Genomic DNA, 16,845 nt, shown 5'->3' with positions numbered 1-16,845 from the left:
GAAGTGAGAAGAACTTTGATAGAAAAAGAAAGTTTTGCCTACGAGAGAAGTTTTGACAGGAGAAGTTCTCCAAAGAAAAAGTTTTTCGCTTGTTTGTGTAGCATGAGAAAATGGGGCTGAAAAGCAAAGAAAAACATTTTTGCTTATTTGTTTGTGCATGAAAACATTTTCCTCCTAGCTAATAGTATCAATGCCAAAGGCAGCTCTAGTTGAAGGCTATGATCCGTATCATGCCTTTGATCCTTGTACTTGACCTCCTACACTTTTCAAATACGTGTTGTTGTGAGCGTATGAAATCTGCATGTGACGAGTTAAACGTGGAATGTGTTTGGTGGTATTTTGGTAGTTGTATTGACATCCTTCAACGGCATAGTTGTATTGACAGCCTTAAAGGTTCATATAACAAAATTTAACCATGCAACCAAGTTGTCTGTACTGAATTAAAAATAATTCAGTACCAACGCTAAGGTGGCTTGGATATGAGAAGAGGCAGGTGCCACTCGTCAGAGCAGAAACAATAAAATAGCCTTCATTTAACAATGAAGCTGTCAACCATGGAGAAGCTCTATTATACAAGTAAGATGCAGCAAAATTCCATTTAACAATGAAGCTGCCAACTTGAAGGCTTCTTCAAACTCATTAACAAATTAGAGTTCATCAAGCATGAGGTAGAAACAAACAGGAGATATTAAGAAGAAGAAAGCTACTGTAGCTCATAGGAAACATACCACAATAAAGTAATACCATCACTGAACTCCACAAATCACATATATGTTTATTCCAGTGTTATTAAAAATGCGCCTCAAGGCGCAAAAAAACGTGCCTCGCCTCAAGGCGAGGGGCTTTATGCTTTGAGGCACATAGGTAAAGCGCAAAAGCCCCAAGGCGTGCGCCTCATAGGCCTTGAGGCGTATACGCCTCAATGCATTTGGTCAAATGAGGGTCAAAACCCTCATTTAATAAAAGTTAGGGCTTAAATAAACCGCCCCCGATCATAATGAGGGTGAAAACCCTCATTTTTCTTACGCCTCTCTCTGTCTGTTTTTTTTCTTCTCACAACCGTCACTCTCGCTCGGGTCTCACAACATTGTCTCTCTTGTGGTGGAGCCCCGAAACAAGTACGCTCTCTCTCGTCTCTAGTTTTTTTTCTTTCTCTCTCATTTTTTCTCATGCAACCTCTCTCATTTTTTCTCACGCAGCCTTTCTCTCATTTTTTTCTCACACACAGTCTCCTCTCTCATTTTTTTCTCACGCAACAAACATTCCCTCTCGTATTTCTTGATCAATTCTAATTCTAATTTTTGAGAATTATGATTCTCATTTGGTTTCCAATAGAAGCTGATGATGTGCAACCATTTTTACCCTTTTTTTTTACTATTTAAGTATAAAAATATATGAGAAAAATACCATTTTTTTCCAGTTTTTGGCTGGACCTTGTAGTCATTGCATTTATGTGGTTGCATGTATTTTCATTTGGCTGGAACCTGCAAACTCTGTGGATGCCTATATTTTCGTTAATCTGCATATTATTTTTTTCATCATCTCTTATAAAAAAATGCCTCTATTTTTTTTGGTGGCTGAACACTACAAACTCTGTGGATGCCTGTATTTTTGTTAATATGCAAGTATAAAAACATAGAGTTTGGCGAGACCCTGCATGTATAAAAACAAAGAGTTTGGCTAGACCTACAAACTCTGTGGATGCCTGCATTTTAGTTAATATGTATATTGTTTTTTGTTAATGCCTGTATTTGTTTTGTTTGTAAAGCCACTGTTTTTGGGTTCCCCAACTGCATGTTAACCATCCTTGGATCATGTTTATTATGTGCATTCTGTGCTTATTTTTTATGTGGTAAAGTTGACTACGACATGATGAATAGGGTCAAATTTGCATCTTTATCTTCTTAGAGTCTTACAACCTATCTATGATGATTAAGTCTGTTAAAAGAGTAAATAAACTATGCTAAGCACATCAGAACCAATCTATAACTTTAGCATCCAAAGCCATGCTAATAAAACAGTATATACCATTATTGATCATATGGGGCATCACTAATTCTTGTCATCAATGTATATGCTCAGTCAATTTCTACCATGTGACAACTAATTAAACACCAAGGTTGGTATGGAAGTGCATTTTTTTACCTATGGGTGCCTCAGTATCGTCAACAGATAATTGTAGTGATTTTGAATTAATATATGAATGCATGTGCATGCACATGAGCACTAGAGAATGTGGATGAAAAATAAATGTGACAGAAATATCTAATTTCTTCTTTGCCATGACAAATTATATTTAATTAGTTTTCAAAGTTGTATATGTTGATTCTTATTGAATATGAATCTAATTTTTTGTGTTAATATATATTTTCTTATATGCATTTTTGCAGTTGAACAATGAGAAAAGATATAGGATGGGATCATGGAGCTAAAGTTTCAAATCCTACTAAAGATCCCAAACTCGTAGGACATGTAATTTGCAATTACTGTCATAAACAGACTACATGAGGCATCTATAGGTTAAAGCATCACTTAGCTGGCACAAAACATGGTGTAAGCATGCGTGAAGCGGTTCCACCTGATGTGATTTTTTTTTTAGAATCATTTAAGGGATCAAAAGTAACAAAAACAAGAGGAAGAACAAAACAAGTTGGATATCAGATAAAGTGTTTATTTTGGATCATCAACAGACGATAATGTGAACAAAAAAACCAGTTGATCATGCAGTGATGCAAAAACAAGCATAGGTGGTCCTATGGACCTCTTTGTGAATAAAGAAGCATGACAAACCACAATAAACACTGCTTTCAAAAGGGATGAAAGAAGAAATATATGTAGTGTCATTGGTAGATTTTTTTATTCAAATGTTTTATCATTTAATCTTTGCAAAAATTCATATTTTAGTGTAATAGTAAAAGTTATTGCAAATTATGGGTGAGAGTTCAAATCACCTCCTTATCATGAGATCAAACATGGATTTTGAAAAATGAGGTAGATTGTACTCATAAAATTTTAAAAGAGTTTAAAAAGGAATGGCCAAAGGCCGGTTGCAGTATTATGACAAATGGTTGGACACACGAAAAAGAAAGAAACTTAATTGATTTTCTTGTGAACAACTCATCTGGGACAGTATTTTTAAAGTCCGTCGACATCAGCAACATGAAAAAAACTAGTGCAAATTTGTATAAGTTGTTTGAAGAAGTTGTTAAAAAAGTTGGTGAAAGTAATTGTGGTGCAATTCATTACAGATAATGCACCAAATTATGTGACAGCTGAGAATATGTTAACAACAGAAAAAATATATTTTTGGACATCATGTGCGGTGCATTGCTTGGATCTTATGTTAAAAGATATTGAAAATATATTAATTTTTAAAGATATAGGGGAAAAGGCAAAAAAAATTACAAGATATATTTATAGTCATGCATGGGTATTAAATTTAATGAGAAAGTTCACAAAGAAGAAAAAACTTCTACGTCCAGCTGTCACTCATTTTGCCACAACATATCTCACGCTTCATAGTATTGGATGTTATAAGAAAGAGTTGAAGTCGATGTTCTTATCTTCAAATTTTAAATCATATAAGAACATTTTTCATATTGTTCTTAATGATCATAAGTTTTGGGATGTCATATCATATGCAATTAAAGCTATACTACCTCTCGTGGAAGTGTTGTGATTAGTTGATGCAGATGAACCTGCTATAGGATTTTTGTACAAGGCAATGGATAGAGCAAATGAGAAAATTGCTTTAAACCTTGACAAGGTTGAAAGAAAATATAAACCTATTTGGGATATCATTGATAGACGATGGGACTTGCAACTTCATAAGCCTTTGCATGCAGCTGCCTATTATTTAAATCCACTTTTTCATTATGATGACAACTTCAACCCGGATGGAGAAGTTATGAGTGGCTTTTATGGTTGCGTTAAAAAATTGGTTTCTGATGCAAATGTTTGGTTGAAAATTATAACATAAATCAATGCATTTAAAAAGGAAAAATGGTTGTTTGGTAGAGAGACAACTATTACAACAAGAAAATTAAAAAGTCCTGGTAAGTTTGTAATTATGTTGTTATTTGTTAATATTTTTTTATGTTTTTGTTAATTATGACATTCTTAATATTTTTATCAATTTTGTATTATTTTATTTGAATGCAGCTGATTGGTGGAGTTCATCTGGGCACAAAAATCCTTAGTTGATGAATTTTGCTATTCGAATTCTAAGTTTGACATGCAGTGTATTGGGTTGTGAGAGGAATTAAAGTACTTTCTCATTGGTTTGTGACTTTGTATTTTATTTTTAAAATATATTTTTATAAGTGTAATTATCTTATAATTAATTATCAATGATTTGAAATTATAGGTGCATACAAAACGAAATAATAGACTTGAACAAAAGAAGATAAATGCATTAGTTTTTGTAATGTACACTATGAAATTAAGAGAGAAATATGAGGAGGAGGGCTACCAAAGACCCTATATGTCTAGATCATATAGACTCAGACGATGAGTGGATTATGGAGAAGGAAGATCCAGTGTTGCCTAGTGATCCCAATTGGTTGGAGGATTCATGGTTGGATCTGAACTTCGACATAAATGCCATTGAGCATGTGCGTATTGAAAAAGTCACTTCACCTCATGATTCACAAACTAGTTCTAGGCAAGACAGGTCTTCAAGAGATCAAGGTAAAGCTAAATTCCTTTCACCTTGCTATGCATATAAATATATTTTTTTAATTACATAAAATAAATATTTAATATATGATTTTTTATTACAAGAAAAAGAAAAGCAAAAGAAGTGATCGAGGATGTGGAGGAAGAAAGTGCAGATGATGAAGAGTGAGAGAATGAAGATGAAGGAGAACCTATTTATATGAATTTCTCAGATGATGACATTGAAGACTTAGATATTGATGATAACGAGACACAAGAAGAGCCTAGACCTTAATTCATATAATAGAGCTATAGCTATTTATATGTTTTTTTTAGGTCTTTCAATTGCAATTGTGAATGTTAACACTCTCATTTTGAAGAGTTTTGGACAAATATATTAACATTTGGTTGTTAATGCTAACATGCATTTTCTAATTATGACATTGTATTGTTAATTCTAAGATGCATTTTGTTGTTAATGTTAATTTTTTATTTAATAAATGCCCATGTTTTATTTTTTAGATACTTACATAGATCAAGTTGTTGTATTAATGTTACTTTTATATGTTAATCTCATATTTTTTCAGTATTTATTTGAGATTTTTTATTTCCTTTTGGTTGTTGCTTCATCAATAAAGATTTCTTTATTTATTTATAATTTTAGATATTTTTTTTATAGTTTTTTTAAGTTTTAAAAAAAATTTGCGCCTTACGCTTTATGCCTCGCCTCAGATTTTGGTGGAGCGCCTCGCTACGTCTTAACGCTTTTCACAACACTGGTTTATTCCTTAGCAGCAAAATTCAAAAGGGGCCACAAAGATTCTGCATATAAGCAGACCAACAACCTCATTTCCACCACTATTGCATCCTGCAAATCACTATCAGGTTTATATTTAGCATATCAACTTCCCTCCTTTCAGGTTTACATTTTATAGAACCAGCTGTAACAAGCATAATTAGCATTACAATTCATCTCATAACACATACGTAGTTCAATCATTAAAATCAAAGTCATAAAACTTTAAAAAACTATAAAAATTTAACATTCATTGTCTTAGCATTACAATCATAGTTTCTCAAAAGTAATTTTTTTTATAAATCAAGTAATTGGAAGATGGTATTCCCTTCAAAGCATGTTTGCAATTCGTAAAGAACTTTGTTGCTTCCTCACTCGACACTTCGAGAGATGACTTCAGTTTCTTCATCTAGATGATGACTCAGGTTTCTTGTGACATCATCTGGTTCAAACTGGTCAACATTTAGGTTTTGGTCAAGAATAAAATTTTGAAGTACACATGCTGCAAGCACTATATTTACTTGTGTCTCATACTTGTATCGTTAAGATGTTTTAAGCATAGGAAAATGATCTTTCAATAAACCAAATGTGTGCTCAACAACATTCCTCGATGATGCATAACAATAATTGAATATTTATTCCTTCTTTTTGGGTAGATGAGTTCTAGGCTTTGTGTATTCTTGCAAATGGTATCGGGTTTTTCTAAACATTGATAAGAATTTGGTTATATTGGGATAACCTAGATCTACAAGGTAGTACTTTCCTATACATATGAAAATATGTAAAAAAACATGTCAATACACCAATGAGATCATATAAAAAAAATAGATTTGAAAATATACCTTGAGGTACTTGGAGTGGGTCATCTCTTTTATCAAGTGCATCATATAAAATTCTTGAATCAGATGTTAAACCCTACCATCCAGCCAATACATAGTGAAACTTTAGATCAAAACCTACCGCAGACATCACATTTTGTGTGAGTTGATTCTTTCAATTATAAAATCGTGCTTGCTCTTTTATTTGTACACATAAAAGTATACGAGTCCTGTCAATGACACCAATACAATCATGCAAAACAAGAATATTATTTTAGACCTATAATTATTATAAATTAAGATGTCCTATAAAAAATTTGCCTACATATGGGTAGAACCGAGGGTTGCCACTTATTTTTGGTGGAATTCTGGCATTTGAATATACTTTGGTCTAAGTGCACAAATTGCATCTAATACTCCATTAAAATATCTGCTAATAGTTTCACCAGAATGCTAAAATACATATTGAATGGCTCGATTGCATTCATTATGCCCCAATATAAACAAGAAAATAACAACTTGCACTTCAACTATCACATATCATCGATTACATAACAAACCCTTTGTTCACAATATATTACATAATTGTTGAAATGTTTTAAGCTCCATGCATAGTAAATCAAAGCAATTTCAAGGATGTCCACATAACAAGTCCCGTACAACATCCACTCTCTTATGAATGAAATCATGAACAACATTTGTCATATAATTTGTTTGGTATTAGTTCATAAGAAAAAGTACCATAATCTATAATAATACAAGTATAATGTCTTCATCTTCATGTCTCATTTTCCTAATGCGAGAGAACATAATTGTTCATTAAATATAAAATAAACCAAGTTCACATGATAAAAATGAGCGTAAACATACATTTTAAAATTATAACAAAGAAAGCATGCATAAATTGCATTGCATTGCATTGCATTGCATTAATCATGACATACACATAATATGAGTTATAAAAAACTTAGGCATATCAAAAAATATATGATAAATGTTTTTCATCCCTACCTAAACCAAAATAACAAAAAGAGGAACAACTTAAAGCTAATACAAAATGAGGGAAAGTGTTCCATTACACAAAATATATATAAATGTTTTTCATCTTTAAACTAGATAATATAAAACAAAACAAAATTAAAAGACAATTTTTTTATCTTCATCTATAGACTTTCATTTAGATACCATAGAAAATAGGTAAATTGAAGTTTCCCTATTCCAAGAACTCTTTAGTTCCCCAATCTTACAAGTTCTTTTACAATTCGTTCTTTCACGTAGATAACTTTTTTTTAATTGGACTCTTATGAGATTCTTCATGGAGACAACCTTCATGATTAGGACTCCTATGAGAATTGTTTTGAAAAGGTTTCTTGAAATCAGGAGTCTTAGATGGACCTTGATCTTCAACATCCCCCAACAAGCTCATCTCTCCGAAAGTGAGATTGAGCTTGGCTCAAATGGCTTCAAAATGTCATGTGGGTAGAGGCATAGTCAAAATATCGGGTAACTGAGCTTCTGATGCAAGAAACCTGACTTGAAGCTCTCTCTTTTTGATTTTTTCATGCACAAAGTGAAAGTCTATTTCATTATACTTCATACAAGCATGAAATACTGGATTTGCAGCAAGATATGTGGTCCCGAGGTTATCACACCATATGACAGAAGTTTCTTCTTGTTCAATATACAGTTCACGCAGAAGGTACCCCAACCATGTAAGCTCAGACACAACTCTTGCTAAAGCCTTATATTCAACTTCAATGTTGGATTTAGCAACAATTTATTGCTTTGATGAGTTCTAAGAGAGTAAATTTGTTACAAGGAAGTTAAGGTAGCTACCAATTGAGCACCTATCATCTGGGCACCCTGCCTAATCACCATCAGCATACCCTGGTAATTGTAACAATTTACTTTATGAATATGAAGACCATGCATCACAATTCCCTTAAGATATCAAAGACTTCTTTTAACATGATTCCAGTGGTCTTAAGTTGGAGTAGGTATAACTTTATTTATGACATATGCAATATCTGGATGGGTAAACATGATATATTAAAGTGCCTCAATGATGCTTCGATAATGAGTGACATCTTCAAATGGTTCTCCTTCAAATTTAAACAGGGTGACGTTAACTACTACTCGTCTAGTAACAGTTTGGCTTCTAGCATATGGCTCCTTTTAAGCACATTTATAATATATTTCTTTTTAAAGAATCAATCCATTTGATGAGAGAACATTCACTATTCTCAGAAAGTATCGTAGAGAACCCAGATTTTTGATAAAAAAAAAATTCCAAACTCATTTATCAGACTATGAACTTCTATATAAGAGTTTTTTGTTACAATGATGTTATCAACATACACAAGGACAAATAGTATAATATCCCTACATTTTTAATAAATAGAGACATGTCGAACTTTGTCTCAACAAAGCCCAATTGAGTCATATAGTCATGCAACAGTTCGAACCTGGCTCTAGGAGCTTGTTTTAACTCGTACAGAGTGTGATTAAGTTTGCAAACATAATTGGGACACTAACTCTTCTCAAAACCTTATTGTTGAGTCATGTATACTTTTTCTTGAAGGTACCCATGTAGAAAATCATTGTTCACATCTAATTGTTGTATGAACCAACCAAAGCTCACGACAAGAGACAAAACAATTCTGACAGTAGTAGGTTTGGCCATTCGTCTAAAGGTATCAAAAGAGTTAATTCCTTCTTGTTTACTGTACCTAGTAGCAATCAAGTCTTGATTTATATCTGGCAATAGACCCATCAATATACCTCTTGATCTTGTAGATTCATCTACATTCAACCAAGTTTTAGGTAAAGGTCCATGTTTCATTTCTGATCAAGGCATCAAACTCTTTCTTATAAATGTTTTCCACTTCTTATCTGTAATAACTTCAACATAGGTTTTTGGCTCAGACTCTTGTGACAACTCACTTATCATAACAATGTTTAAGAGATATTGTGGATAAAAAAAGTCATTTTCAAGGTTTTATCTAGAGACCTAGTAACCATGGGATGGGTCCTAATGGGTTGATGAGTCTCTTCAGTAGTAGGATCAACGACCAAATTTATCCCTAAATAAGTACTTAATTCAGGTCTAGTTGAACCTATGGGAGACTAGTTTTCTGGACTGGATTAAGAATTAGTGAGTGAGGTAAACTATGGTCAAGACAAGCAGTTTCTTGCACAGAGAAGGTATGCATGAGTGAAGAGCAATCAAGCACGGCAGGACTCTTTTTATGAAAAGGACCTAGTAGGATAATGGTGGAATTAGGTAATTTTTTCTCGAAGGTTATTGGTAGTTCTTGAAATCGTAAACAATTAGAAACTTTTTTTTAAGGTGACAGGACAATTGGTACCAGCTTAAAGAAATTTTGATTAATCAAAAGTGACATGTCTTGATATATATATATATATATATACCTTATTTAGCACCGAGTCAAGACATAAATAACCTTTGTAGTTAATTCTGTATTTAATGAAAACATAAGTTTTAATCATAGTAGCCAATTTTGAAGAGTTATATGGCACAAGGTAAGGATAACAAGTACATCTAAACACAATTAGGGTGGTATAGTAAAAAGTTTGCTTCAATGGACCAAGGGAAAAAATGGGCCGGCCCGCCTCATCCCATCTAGACTGGGAATGGAGGACATGAAATGGGGATGCTAAAATCAAAACCTGGGGTGGAGACCTTGTCCCCCGCCCCGCCCCGCCCCGGTCCATGCCATCCCTACTTCGTCCAATTATAAAAAAGAAAAAGTCTTCATCAATAATAAAAAAATCTTCATATGAAAACGTGTGCCTCACATCAGTGGGGTTTTATTTCACCCACGGGCACGGGCACGGGCCGCACCGAAAAAGAAAAAGAAGGGAAAAGAAATTGCAGTTGGAACGCGACAAACAACCCTTTTTGACCAACACACCCTCCATTAGTTCACCGTAGAACAATAGTGAGAGGCGTATTTTTGATCAACATGGAGGGCATTCCCTGTCAATATTGCCAAAGTCCGTAACAACGCACTCTCACTTGAGATTAAAAAATAAAAATAAAAATAAAAAAGAAGAAAATGAAAGTATTTCAGAGTAAATATTTCCTCCGCCATTATCGGTGGCGATGGAGAAAAAGTTAATGGCGATTACTGTAAGTCCATGAGCCAAACGCCCAACTTCGAGATCCGAAACTCTCTCTCTCTGGTGTGGTCTATGAGGAACGACAGGTGAGGAGGAAGAAGGGATCGTCGGTAGCAAGATGAGGAAGAAGCTCGGCACCCGTTTCCCCGCGGTACGATTCGATTCCCTTTCTTTATTTTTTTTTTCTGAATCGAAATCGAGATCTGAATCTTTTTCCTTTTCCGGAATCGAAGTCGAGATCTGAATTTTTTCTACCTTTTCTTGATGTTGGAAAGAATCTTCTTCTTTCGCTGGTTCGGTTTTTTGCCCCAAAATCTGGTGGTCGAGAAATTAGGGCTTGCAATTCGTGTGCATAAGTTAGTCATGATCGTTAATTTTTTCTCTTTTTTTGATGCGGTAAATGGGAAAGGTAGAACAGCTTCGAGATTGGCGATCCGGATCTTTGTAGATATTCCTGATTTTGGCGTTTTTGATGCTACGGATTTCTGGGTTTCGTCTTCTTTTGGCTCGTTTTGGTTCGGTCTGTGAGGATCAACGGAGATGGCGTAAGAAACGTAGAAATTGGTGGGGCTTTGGGGTTATTCAGCGTGAAAGATGCATGTTGTTATAGGGCGATGTCCTTTGCGACCCAAATTGATCGTAGTAGTATGCGATAGGGAGCTTCTCAACCGATTTTGCTATTGAGTTTGTAGAGGATCTGAATCACAAGGGATGCCTGCCTCGTTTGCAATGGCCCTAAAGATGACTTATTTCCTGAACAATTGGTGATTTGCATTGACGGTCAAGTCGATGCCCGGATCCGATCAGATGAGGGAATGCAATTTTTGTCATACAGACGCTCCTCTGGAGGCTGAATCAATCAAGGAATCCGATTGATGCACAGCCCATGATACGAAGAGAGAATCACCTTTTCACCTATGAGTTTAGGCGTTCTGCAATTTTTTCTCAAGATCTCTGGTGGATGTACTGTGGTTATTTCTGTGTACGTTTCAAAAACTTGGACTCCTAAATTGGCCCTAATTGCCCATGGGGGTCAGCAATATAGCAGATGCGAACAATTTTTTCTTAACTAGGACGCACAATGAGTAGCCTTTTGCGTTTTCAGAGGCGTGGGCAGGGGAACTCATCGAATCTTGGTGTTGTGTGACTGCTGCAGCTAAGTTTGTTTTTATTCGTAAAAAATGGAAGAATCTCATATTCTTTGATCCTTACATGTTTTCATTTTGCAAGAACAAATCTTTGTACTTTCTCCAACACCTGTTTATCTGTTCTGTCCCTTTCAAACATGACTGTTGATTACAATCTCAGTGAGGTATTTTTGACTTTACTGATAATGTATATTAACAAGTGATATTTCTGGAAACTATTATTTACTGTAAGAGTCATCGAGCAATCAATTCTGCAGATGGTAAACAGAAACACATAAGCTTCTATAAAGAAACAGTTTGTTTGCTTTCTCTAAGAACAGAGAATATGTGCAGGCCTCAAGTACCATATGCTATTGCACGGATCATAGATCTTGCTCCATGAAATAGCTAAAGCATCAAAATTGACCAGTTGGTTTTTCATCACTTTTGCATTTTTTGCCATAGATTACTGAGTTTAATTGTTTTGTTCATTCATGTTCTTTTCACAGTCACGGATAAAGAAGATAATGCAAGCTGATGAGGATGTTGGCAAGATTGCACTTGCGGTACCTGTCCTAGTGTGTAAGTTATCAAAATCCAACTCCTATAAAAAAGGTTATCAAAATCCAATCATATTTTTGGTGTATTAAAGCTAAATTTCTCCCTAATAAGTATTTACAACTTGTGCAAGCACAAAACTTTTGCTTTGTTTGCATCACCTATTTTCTCAATTGCCAAGGAATGAGCATGTGTGGACATAATTGTTGAGCTTGTAATGGTAGGTTTTATTGGACTTCAGAAAAAAAGAAAAAGGCAGGTTTCTTTTGTCTGTTGCATACAAAAATATTGCTTGAGCAAATATGCTTCCTTTGGCTCGTGAATATCATGTCTACTTTTGTTCTTATACAAGTCAATTGTAGTGGAACTTAATGTTGTGTACTTTAAGCTTGTGCCTGATGGGAGATGGGATGTTTTTCCCTTTTGATGTTTCTTCTTAATTATATTTAGCTATTCAATGACTTCATGGATTGATAAGATTCTCTCTCTCTCTCTCTCTCTCTCTCTCTCTCTCTCTCTCGTGTTTGGATGCCTTTTGTGCGTGCTACCACATGCAGGTGCATTTTTCATTTGCCCATCCCCATCAATGCACATCTTACCTTTTAATGGTAGAAAAGCTTTTCTACGTGTATCATAAGATGGGGGAGGAAAATTTTTACCATAAGATGATCAGAAGAGCGTGTTTGAGATTGTATATGGAGATATTGTCTAGAAGGGTGAAGCATAGACTTCTAGGCAGGCTACCACAATTTATGGGCTTGTCTTCAACCAATAGAAAAAAAACCAAAGATCATTTTCACAGGTTGTAGTTATTATTTGTTGCTATTCTCTTGACATTTTATAAAAGAATTCTTAGATATTTTGCTTTTTTCCTGATAAAAGCTTCCATTGTAGCTTGTAGCACTCTTGTTCAAGATGATTTATCTAATCTATTTATAATTCTTTATGTTTTTTATTGCAGCAAAAGCTTTGGAGTTATTTCTGCAAGATCTTTGTGATAGGACGTATGAAATAACACTCCAAAGAGGAGCCAAGACAATGAGTTCTTTGCATCTGTAAGTTTAAACTTTAAAGTCTTATGCTGTATTCTTCTATAAAAAATTCTTATGCTGTATAAAGTCTTCCTCTTTTTTGACATGTTTCTTATATCCTACACATAGATGTGGCATAGATTAGTTTATAAATGTTGAAATATGAAAGCACGTGTGTGGTTTAAGCCTTTAAGGCAATCATGAGCTTTACAATATCGCTACTCGAATAAGTCTTCACTATGGCTGCCAAAAAAGCTTCATTTCTTTCTGCAGTGGAACTTTGTGGACTACTTTCCAAATCGCTACTCGAATAAGTCTGCACTATGGCTGCCAAAAAAAGCTTCATTTCTTTCTGCAGTGGAAAATTGTGATAAGGGCCAGGCTTATAAAGAGTATGTTTCTGGATTGAACATTGCATTTGGTAGACAGTCTTTCCAACTTTGGATTGTCTGGTCAAACTTCACTCAAACGTAACTTGGATTTGAAATCCAGGTACTAGTGACCCAAACTTGGGTTAGAAGAATGGCAAAGACCAAGCCTTGCCAAAGTTGATAAACAGCCTACGGATCTAGCCTGATTTAAACCATTTTCTTTGCTAATATTGTTAACCCAAAACTTATTATATATTGGGTTGGCTATACAATTCTTTTTTTCATATTGCAAAGAATAATTTCAGAAGTATTACTCACCAAAGAGTCATGATATGGTGTTTAGTGATTTCATAACACGTCTATTTGATACAACTGAAGAAAGGGAGCCAGTTTAGAGAAATTTCGTGTGTGGATAAAAGAAAGTAGTGATATGTTTACCTGGATAGAACCATCAAATTGTGATAGTCTTGCTGCCAGCTGTACAAATCCAGTGGTATATGTAGAGTTAACGGAAAATGTTAAGGATTTCGGTTTCTGCCAAACATGCATGTCATCTAGGAACCAATGTCATGGTCTATGACACACTTATGTTTGTTTTGTCTCATCTACTTTGTCAAAGCTACTATCAATTTGTTCTGAATTTTATGATTGTTAGGACAATCTATACAGTTTATTGATTCATATATCCTACTAATGACATTTTATTGGTTCTTTATAATCCATGATTTAGAAAACACTGCATTCAAATGTACAGTGCATTTGATTTCTTGAGGGAGAGTGTGAACAAAGTCCCAGATATTGGTGGCTCAGATCCCATGGGCATTGAAAGAAATGGCACCAGGAGAAGGTAATTTCATCATCTGGGATCATGTATTCATCTTCCAATCTTTGGTAGCATCAGCAAGCATCTGATTAGTTTCTCATTGGACAGAAAAGTATTAAACAATGGAGATTTTGACAACATAGAAGAGGGGAAGCGTGCAAAGACTGTAAACTTTACCGCATCATCTTTCTTTTAGAATTCCAAAAATTAATATCATTCAAACAAAGGTAACAACTCTTATGACAGGGAATGATGATCCATCATGTTGGAAGAGGTCGTGGACGAGGCAGAGGAAGGGGCAGAATAGCTCGTAGCTGCAGGTTAAATGAGGATGATATGAGGTTGCACAAGTATGAAGATGACTCGGGCGTGTGTCCCGAGGATGATGGCGATGAACAGGTTACTAAAGCAGAGAAATCGGAGGACCATGTTGAAGAAAAAGAAAATGCAGAATGTACTACTAGCAACATAGTCATGGGGAGTTCCACTGATAGCGTGGGATCTAAGGAGGCAGGGGAGGCACTTGAGAATAAGATGGAGGCCAATCATGAGTACCTGGGTTGGCCTCATTACGATATGGCTAACATGCACATCGAGCCAGCACAACTCTTGCATCTAAGCAAGAGACCAGAACCAGAGGAGGACTACGACAATTATGAAGAGTGAAGCTTCAAGTTCTTTCACTTGTAGCAACTAAAAAGCTCATTTCCTCTTGGGAAATTGTACAATGTTTCGACATTATGTCCAAAATTAGATAGTTTTAGTTCTGTTTATCGATCTCTGCAAAGGGTTTTTTCTGACTGCATTAATGAGTGGTTTGGTGGTGCAAAATCGTATCTTATCTTGATAAATATCCGGCATTACCTTGCAGGAGAAGAGAGGGGCCTAGATGATCCAAATGATCCTATTATTAGCAGATAACAACAAATTCTGTACCCAACCAGCCCCCGAGGATAACACAATGTTTTTTTATCAAGCCAAGCCAAGCCAATCCTTCAATAAAATCAGAGTGACCTAAATCGACTTCAATCAGCCCTGCACTAACAGGAAAGGACTGTTCAACCAAAGAAAGGTTCAAAATCTACAACCGATATTAGTGTTCCTTCTCTACCGATTGAGTTTTCAATCAACAGGACTTTATATATTGAATTTTTATCATTCAGACATATTTTGGATTATGAATATGCGATGTTTGGATGTGTTATTTAAAGTTAAAAATTAATTGCCCACTAAAGTTTTAAATGCATTGCTAGCCATCGATTTTTCATGTTTGGAAAAACATAACTAGGTTGTAAAGTCTGTGTAAAGCATATTTTTTATTAAATAAATTATAAAAAACAAATATATGAAGCTTGATAGATGAGATGTTCAAGCATTGGAGATGAGGAGCCGTTCTATTTTGGACCTTTGATTGGATGGTTCCCTTCTTCTTCTCTCTCTCTCTATATATATATATATTCTCCCTCACATGCCCGACTGCGCACACACGCAAGAATCAAACAAAAGAAAGATGGCGTTTTGACAGGAAATCCCTAACCAGTTTTCCTGCGAGAGGTCCTCTCTTAATATTATCAAATATCGTTGGTTCTTCTTCGATAGAAATGGGTAACCCCAACAAACTTTTTGTTCACAACACCCTGATGCGGAAAATGCCATGCTTGCTCCCTGTTGCCGTTTCGGTCGTCTGTTAATCATGCTATTTACACTGCCGAATTTCTTTATTTATTTCATGTTTTATATCATGATGACGATCGTGAAACTGTGTGATCCAAAAAATGATCCAACACATTACACATTATTCAGACAGATTCCTCGCTTCTTCTCCTTCAGTTGGGGTGGACTCTAACCTCAGCCTTGGGCTTGGCACGAGGTCGAGAGACGCCAGCCCACGCAGACTTGACGGTAGCGGTAGCAGCGTCGACGTACTTGTTGGAAGCAGCGGTGGCGGCACCCACTATGTACTTCCCCATCCTCTTCGCCGCCTCCGCGCCCTGCACCAGGCTCCCCAGCTCGGTCATGGCTGAACCCTGGAGTAGGTTAAGGCTCTCCAACTCCCTCATGGAGTCGACCATCAGGCCGTCCAGGTAGGCCTCGAAATCCCTCATGGAAGCCTCGGCCTCTTTCTCCATCTCGTCAGCTTCGTACTCCATGGCCGCCCACGACGCCATGGCCTCCTTCTCGAAAGCCAGCATGAGATCTTCCACCCTCTTGGGCTTGAAATTCTTGTCTCTGAGTGATTCATCTGTTAGAAAGGAGAATTGGGAGAGCAGAGCATCCATGTGAGCAAGGAAGAGGGTGGGTAATGGCCAATGGGTGACGGGCCTAACGGGGGTTTTGCGTTTGTTTTGAGTTGTTGGGTAAAGGGGAAAGGAAATGCCGATCATGTCGGTGTCATAATGGGGGTTGGTTTTTTGTTTTTTTAGGCACCGTTGGGAAAAAAACGTGAGAAAGTAGACTCCCCCCAGAAAAAAGTGAATAAAACCTGTTTAGAACGATAAGTTTTCTAAGAGAAAATTCTTCAC

At 35.8% G+C, this 16,845-nt stretch overlaps 2 protein-coding genes across 2 annotated transcripts; one reads left to right on the top strand and one right to left on the bottom strand.

Annotated features, from left to right (window-relative positions):
- Positions 1-10,374: 10,374 nt before the first annotated feature.
- LOC149841177 (uncharacterized) lies at positions 10,375-15,096 on the top strand. The gene is made up of 6 exons (XM_090004692.1): positions 10,375-10,564; positions 12,050-12,122; positions 13,060-13,153; positions 14,231-14,347; positions 14,432-14,489; positions 14,570-15,096. The coding sequence occupies exons 1-6, from the start codon at positions 10,532-10,534 to the stop codon at positions 14,987-14,989; spliced, it is 795 nt and encodes a 264-aa protein (XP_089860818.1). The 5' UTR covers positions 10,375-10,531; the 3' UTR covers positions 14,990-15,096.
- A 1,053-nt stretch (positions 15,097-16,149) lies between these two features.
- On the bottom strand, positions 16,150-16,602 carry LOC149841176 (uncharacterized). The gene has a single exon (XM_090005208.1). It carries the CDS (start codon positions 16,600-16,602, stop codon positions 16,150-16,152), a length of 453 nt encoding a protein of 150 aa, XP_089861334.1.
- Positions 16,603-16,845: the final 243 nt, after the last annotated feature.

This window comes from Nuphar pumila, chromosome 4 (genome assembly GCF_984573655.1).
Source record: "Nuphar pumila chromosome 4, dmNupPumi1.hap1.1, whole genome shotgun sequence".
Lineage (NCBI taxonomy): Eukaryota > Viridiplantae > Streptophyta > Magnoliopsida > Nymphaeales > Nymphaeaceae > Nuphar > Nuphar pumila.
The sequence above is the reverse complement of the archived record's forward strand: the minus strand, read 5'-3'. Positions and strand labels throughout refer to the sequence as shown.